A 7,114-nucleotide genomic window follows, 5' to 3' on the forward strand; every position below is an offset into this window, starting at 1 on the left:
CCCGCCCCGTGCGCCCAGCCTGCTGCCAGCTCAGGAGGGGGCTCTGCCTGGCCCGGGCAGCCTCCGGCCTCCCAGCAGACCGCTCTTGCCGCAGGCATCTGCTGGCACACCCCGGGCTCGAGGACGCGCCTCGGAAGTTCACGCTAGGATCCTCACTGGGCCGGTGACGCGCAGGCACTTCTGCTTGGCCACGTGTTTCCTCTGAGGAGAAAAAACTCGACACGTCTTAGATGCTCTCTAGGATTTACTTTTTGAATACACAGAATCCTTAAAGTAGCTTAAAAACAAAACCATTCAGGCTCATTTGTAGGGAAGGAGATTTAAATGGCTGACTTCAAATGAAAGGACTGTCAGCGTCAATGCCCCTCCCGCCTCTTGGGAGGCCGCAAGAAATGACAGCCAACTCCATCGTCCCTGCCAGGTCCCCAGTGCAGCCGTCCCTCGCCCCGGCCCCAGAGTTCCTGAGCCAGTCAGTTGTCTTCTCCCAAGGGCTAATCGGAATTCAGGGTGAGGCAGACCCCTTGCAGCACCCAGTGGGAAATGTGCTTCGTGGTAAAGAGGTCAGCTTCGAAAACCAGGCCGACCCCCATGGCGTTCCTTCTCGTGGAGGTGGTGTAGACAGGGGTCCGGAAGGTGTTCTGCGAGGGAGAGGCAGGTGAGATGCCTCGTGGAGGGAGGCTGGGGAAGGTGGCGGCTAGGTCTGAGTGCCCAGAGGGCCCTGGGCCCTCCTGCAGGCTGCGTCTGACACACGTGCGGCCGAGGCCCTGCGGGCCACCCCCACCCACTTAATGGGGCCGGGGCCTCCCCAGTCACACTCAAAGCCATCCTGGCCCGAAGCAGGAGCTGCCTGCGGCCCACACCAGGTAGAGCTACCTTGTGATTCAAGCGATGTCCTTGGTTTTACGAGAAGGGAGGGAGACGCTCCACAGTCTAGACCATGGGATCTAGCCTTGAGCCTGACACCTGCAGAGTGACCTGCGTCCACACACGCACGCACTTTCCCGGCAAGTGGCGTCATAGCTTTCATCACTTCTCCAGGGCTTCCCCAGCCCGTTGGGGCCCAGCACCCTGTCTTACAGGCCTGTCAAGCCGCACCAGCCCTGGCTCAGTGGGACGGGGAGGGGCACTGGTGGCAGGAGGGACCTGGCCTCACCTGCAGCTTGAGGCGATGGGCCTCGATGGGGATGATCTTCAGGACTGGCAGGTCTACGACCAGCACCTTGGGCTTGCTCTTGACGAGACACCCTCTCTCCAGATCCCAGTCAGCACCTTCCAGGTACAGTCCCGAGACAAAGCATCCTAGAGACACCAGGCAGAGGCAGGTCGACGCGGAGCCAGACTCACACCAGAACACACACAACGGCCGCTGGCCGTCCTCCTCCCCAGCTCACCAAGGACACGGCCAGGCCTCCCTCCGTCCTTTGTCCTGCCCACCTTCCCATTGGAGGGGAACAGCCCAGGCAGGCGACCCGCAGACCCTGGTCCCTCCCCCGTGGCCCCAAGGAAGCGGCTGTGGGGTGGCGGCCTTTCCCCCGCTGGGTGCTGGGCCTGTTGTCCTCTCCCCCAGGAATGTGGCATCAAGGCGCTCAGACTTCTACCACCCCGGGCCCGTGGGCTACATAAATGCCGCCCCAGAGTCAGTGGCTCCGTGGCAACCCCAACTCGCCCGGGAGCCACAGGGAGCAAGAAGTCAAAACCTCACAGAGAAACGGTCTCTGGGGAGAAGGACCCGGCAGACATGCAGAGGACAGCACAACTGCATGCCCCAGGGAGACTGGCAGCCCGGACCTTGCTAGCTCCCCTGCAGCTGGGGCCCGGGAGTCCCTGCCCCTTCGGCTAGCTCAAGAGAGCTTGTATCTTTGCAGTACAGGCCTCTGCCTAAGACAACATGGCTGCGGAGAGCAGTGGTTTCCGGCTATCATTTGCACAGTGACCCAGTGTCTGAGGGCCAGAAGTGACAGCACAATTTACCAGTTTCAACCAAGTCAGGTCATCCTGCTCTCTCATGATGCCTCTGGCCCTGTCAGGGTTTATGGGGACACCACTTGGTGACCTAATTCTTGGCAAGGGCTCATTCTGACCTAGGAGCCCGCTTCTCACCACCTGGCAGGGTGAACATGGTTCAGGTCTGACATCAGTCCCAGGTGTCCACAGAGAAAGGGCAAGCAAAACTCATGTTTTCACCCTCGGAGGCGTCTGCCATAGGCTGACTTTTAAGCATGGCCTGGCCCATTTTGGTGCCCACTGTGCTTGCCCCTTTGACTGGCTGGCTGGGACAGAAACCCTAACGAGAGGCCGGGGACCCTTAAGGCGCTGGCTGTACCTTGTCCCGCTCGCTCGTTCACTTCTTCTGCGTCCTGGAACCTGGTCACTTGGGTGAACAACGTGGAGCGGTCCAGCGGCCAGCTGTTCCTCCGGCAGGTGGCCTGAACCAGGGCCATGAGGTAGGACTCTGGGATATGCAGCCCAGAGAGCCACATCACGCTGGGCTCCCCCTCGGTGACCTGCAGAGGAGAGAGAATGGTGAGGGTGGGGGAGCTGGAGGCTGCCATCAAACGCCCGACTCAAAGCTGGCCCCAGAAGGTAAGTTCATGATAAAAGACAGAGCTCCTCACCTTAGTGGCAAAAGATGGCATTGGCACAACCAGCAGCCCACTGGGCAAAACAAGCTGGATGGCCACATTCCAGACGGAGCCAAGGTTTAGATATAAAACCACAGGCACACCAGCGCAAATCCCCAGTGACTGTCTTCCTAGCCGTGGAGCAGCAAACACAAGCCCAGAAGTCGCAAAAGAAAACACTGACACATCTGACACGGTACAAATGTCCAATTTCTCTACAGAAAGTGAGTGAAGTGAAGACTTATGACAAGCTGGGAGAAATACTTGCAACACTGGCAGACAAAGGGCTATTTTCTTTGATTTACAAAGAGCTCTTGAACATCAATGAGAAAGAATGCGACCTCAATACAAATGAAGTCGAGATCCAAAAAGACCATTCCCAGAAAAAAGAAACAAACGTCATGTAAGCATGTGAAATGCACTCCGCCTCACCCTGGTTAAAGAGATGCAAAACAATGACACACGATCTTTCGCCTATCAGGGAGACAATGATCCAAAGTGTGAAGAATACACAGTGCTGCTGAGAGGTGAGGAAGAAGTCATCACACGCGTGTGCTGTGGTTCCAGCTTCTGAGAAAACCTTCTGATAAGAGCTGACAATTTAAAATGCACACACTTTCATCCAACTCTCCAGAATTTACCCATGGAATATACTCAAATGTGTATTCATAGACGTGTGCACCAGAATGTTACTTGTACTGGCCAAAAAAAAAAAAAATATGGTAACCACCAAGATGTCCATCATAGAAGGAAAGAGACAGAACGTTTGCAAAACGGAAGCCTCAAAAAGGCATGAGCTCCATCAGTCTTACTAACATGGAACAACTGCCAAGATAAGACTCTTCAATAAAATAACCCAGTATGGGGCAACCCCTTCGGGTCTCCCACTGTGGGAGCTTTTCTGTCCTCCCAATAAATCCTGCTTTCTCAAAAATAAATAAATAAATGAAACAAAATAAATAACCCAGTATGGAGAGTATGCTTCAGAGTCCTAAGGACAGAAAAGGAAAAATGAAAGGTGCAGGCATGCTTATAGAATCCGAGAACATTTCCAGAGCACCCCGTCCTCTGTACCAGAGGTGACTGCTGGGGACGCGGCAGAGGGCGTTGTGAGGTGGCTCAAGGGAGCCCAGGGTGACCTTGGACCGGCCAACGGCTAGCAGCGTGCCACTCACCCACAGCAGGTACTGGCTGAACCTCCGCAGGAAGTAGACCATCCAGTTCCCAAGGGACTTCAGCGTGTCGGGGGCAAGCTTTCTCCAGATAGCGGGAATGTGCCCGATGGAAAGAGACCTGGCCACATCGTCCAGCTCACTGCTCATTCCCACTTCTCCAGCCAAGGCCTACTTAGAATCAAGAGCCCTTGGAGAGACCGTCTCCGAAACCCAATCCTGCACCCCAGGGTCACCACGGCGGCAAACATGCTCACCCTCTGCAGTTCCGCCAGAGACCTGGTCATCCGCACCACGAGCTTGTTGAAGCGTTCCAGCTCCTGCAGGAGCACCACCGAAGTGGGGGAGACCCCAGCCCCAAGGTGCTTCCTGACCTGGTCCAGGTCAAAGACTTTGGGCATCTTGTTCTCTATGTCTTTGGCCACTTGGCCAATGTAGTCATCACGGCTGATGCCACTGCTGGATTCCCCTAAAACAAGGACACTTTTAGAGAAAGCAAGACAGCAGGGGACTGGACCAGGACCCCCTGAGCCCTGCAGTTCTGGGAAAGGCGCCGGCACTGTGGGAAAGCCACAAGAACCAACCGGTAGCTCCTGTGCTAACACCTGAGGCCCTCATCAAATCAGTGGAACCCTCTGGGAGACTCACCTGTCTGAGGCTGCAGCTCCAGCAGATGGGCCCACATGTCTCGAGCTGCCTGTGTATAATAGCCAATCTCAGCGTTGGAATGAAGACCGAACACTTCCGGGGTGTTGGCCAGTGGCAGGGCCTCAATGGCTTCTGCAATAACAGAGGACAGAGGCGACACCGTCAGGGCGCCTTCCATCTCGGAGGGCCACAGTCTCCAAGTCTCCAGACATGCAAGGCCAGTTGCCACTGCTTAGTGAGTGACATGCTGTAGGGTTAGAAGTCTGCACCACCGCACAGTCCAGCTGTATGCAGATAGGCCGCTCTGCCCTTCCAGGTAGAATCTGTTCTGTTAACCATCAACCCAGGATGCAAAGTCTGAACTAACTCGCTCAGCTCCTCAGCTGGGCTGAGCCTGCCAGGCCATCTCACCGCCCCAACAGACAGCGCGTGGCCAGCCGAGGCGCCCACTGGGAGAGAAGCCAGCAGAGCTACCACAGTAACCACGGAAGACAAAGAGGTGAAACGATGGTCTCCCTAGAAAAGGCTTCAGAAGTACTTTTCTGTGTTTGAGAAATCTCACCAACAAATTTGTCCTTTTCGTCCCCGGCAGGGATCTTATAGTCCACCTCCTTGTTCTGGAAGAAATGGAATGGCTGGAAAGTGTCAAAGATGAAGTCTCCCAGGTACTCGTTCATGTAGATGGTCAGGATGCGGCGATCGAAGCTGTCGATGGCCCGTCCTCCATACATGACCTGGAGGCAGACAGGGTGAGTGCCGGCCGGGAACCCAGGACCTGCTGTGTGCACCCCAAGACTCCTAGGGCCCGAGGCTGCCTCGGTCAAGACCAGACCCTCCCTTAGAGACTCCTGCGGCCCTGCCTCTGTGCAGCTCAAGCCTGTCAACTCGCATAAGCTTGTGGCCACTGTTCACAAAATCATACTGTGGCTTTGCTGGTCTCCCAAGGGATAAAGCCCAAGTGGCAAGCAGCTCTCAGGAAGCGTTGCAGGCCAGTGTGTGGCAGAGAAATCTCCAGAACATATCGACAAAACATAACCAACACAAAGCACCCAGAGGAGCCAGCAGCCACTTCTGTCTTTGGACTCAGTGCCACCACCTGAACCACGCAGGGACCACCAGGGAAGAGTTCCTGTGGGCACTAGAGAAAGTGGTGGTCTCCGGAGCGGACCTCCAGGCCTGATGACCTTCACCCAAAGCATGGCGAGGCCGGCACACAGGATGCCTGGCCTGGGCCCCGGGCGAGGCATCCAGCCCCCGGAACCTGTGTGTGAGCGGAGCCCGCTTGGACAAAGAGTGGCCCTGAGAGAGCGGGACAATGCCACAGAGACCTAAGCGGCCTTCGGCTGAAGGGAGCAGCAGCCAGAGGACAGCGCCAGAAGCCTCAGGGCCAGGGGCAGCGCCCACCTCTCCGATGAGGTACTTGAGGCTGCCCCACGGGATCCGCGGATCCTGCTGCTGGAAGGCTTTCGTGAGGTACGTGTTCAGAATCTCCATGCAGACCTTCAGAGAGGAACAGGCTTGGTGATGCGTCCTTCTTCTGGAAGGACGGAGGGGGGGGGAAGCAGCCGACAGGGCGCACCATCACCTGGAAGTCCGACTCGTTGAAGTCGTAGTACACGTTCCAGCCGATCTTCCCAAACTTCCTTCTCTCCTGCACCACGGCGTGGAAGAAGGCCAGCACGTAGACCAGAGGCTTGTAGGCCGGGTGTGGGCACTGATCCAGCATGTCGGGCGAGATCTTGAAGTACGTCGCCCTCATGTTCAGCTTCAGCCCATTGGGTGGCTCCGTGACAACCTTCGGAAGAGAAGAAAGCATGTCATGACAGCGACTGCGGGCCCAAGCGCAGCCCCAGAGAGCCTGAGCGTCGTGGACCCTTGGCTTCCCTTCATCTTCAGGGAGCGTCCGTCCTAGTCCCCACAGCCAGTCCCTTGTCCAGGACCCAAGGGAGAAGTTACAGGATGGACGTTGCTCTAGTCCTGCCCCTGCTTATCAGGGGACCCCGGGAGGGTGCTCAACCTTTTCCTGAACCGTGGGATCCTTAGCCGTAAAATGAAATAGTTAAGTCTTCCCTCCACCTGCCCCAGGGAGAGAAAGAGAGAGAGAGAGAGAGAGAGGACAGAAACTATCTAACCGAATCTTCTGGAGAATAAAATAACCAAGGCCTGCTGGAAACTTGTGCCCAGCCACCAGAGTCCTGCAGGCTGTGGGGCCTGCCAGGAAAGATGAGGGAAGAAGCTTCAGCACATGTGGATATGTGAAGCCGAGCCCAGAGCCTGTTAGGGATACGTGCAGAAGGGGGTCACAAACACCCACTCGTGACAGCAGGTCTCTCTGAAGAGGGGGGAGATGGGATTGGGAAGGGGCATCCATGAGGTCTCAGCTGCACCCCAAGGTCTACACACACACACACGGTAGGGACGCGAGGAACCGGGCTGCGGGCACACGGGTGTCCCTCCCAAAGCCCGACCTTCAAGGACTTCTGCAGAATCCCGATGGGGAAGCCCTTGGTGGGGTCGGTGGTGAGCCAGAGGCGGAAATCTGGGTGGGACTTGGTGATCCTTTCAAGAGACTTCTCCAGATCCTTCAGCCACTTGACCAGGAGGTGGCAGTTCAGCAGCATCAGCCACTGCCCGCGAGCCACCGCCGTCTCCAGCAGCTGCAGCGCCACCTGC

General features: G+C 56.8%; 2 protein-coding genes across 2 annotated transcripts in view; one reads left to right on the forward strand and one right to left on the reverse strand.

Annotated features, from left to right (window-relative positions):
• Positions 1-167, forward strand: part of LOC103259688 (coiled-coil domain-containing protein 92) — a 6,840-nt gene extending 6,673 nt beyond the window's left edge. The window contains exon 5 of the mRNA XM_021711969.1: positions 61-167. Within this exon, the coding sequence (XP_021567644.1) occupies positions 61-167 (107 nt within the window). The remainder of the gene's footprint in view (positions 1-60) is intronic.
• Positions 59-7,114, reverse strand: part of DNAH10 (dynein axonemal heavy chain 10) — a 173,439-nt gene continuing 166,383 nt past the window's right edge. Inside the window, exons 68-77 of the mRNA XM_021711970.1 lie at positions 6,910-7,110; positions 6,027-6,236; positions 5,846-5,941; positions 5,004-5,175; positions 4,442-4,573; positions 4,051-4,262; positions 3,797-3,964; positions 2,324-2,504; positions 1,154-1,299; positions 59-638 (exon numbers count right to left, since the gene is read on the reverse strand). Coding sequence (XP_021567645.1) covers positions 492-638; positions 1,154-1,299; positions 2,324-2,504; positions 3,797-3,964; positions 4,051-4,262; positions 4,442-4,573; positions 5,004-5,175; positions 5,846-5,941; positions 6,027-6,236; positions 6,910-7,110 — 1,665 coding nt within the window. The 3' untranslated portion in view covers positions 59-491. The remainder of the gene's footprint in view (positions 639-1,153; positions 1,300-2,323; positions 2,505-3,796; positions 3,965-4,050; positions 4,263-4,441; positions 4,574-5,003; positions 5,176-5,845; positions 5,942-6,026; positions 6,237-6,909; positions 7,111-7,114) is intronic.

Source organism: Carlito syrichta, unplaced genomic scaffold, assembly GCF_000164805.1.
Source record: "Carlito syrichta isolate Samal-C Ts95f unplaced genomic scaffold, Tarsius_syrichta-2.0.1 Scaffold302955, whole genome shotgun sequence".
Lineage (NCBI taxonomy): Eukaryota > Metazoa > Chordata > Mammalia > Primates > Tarsiidae > Carlito > Carlito syrichta.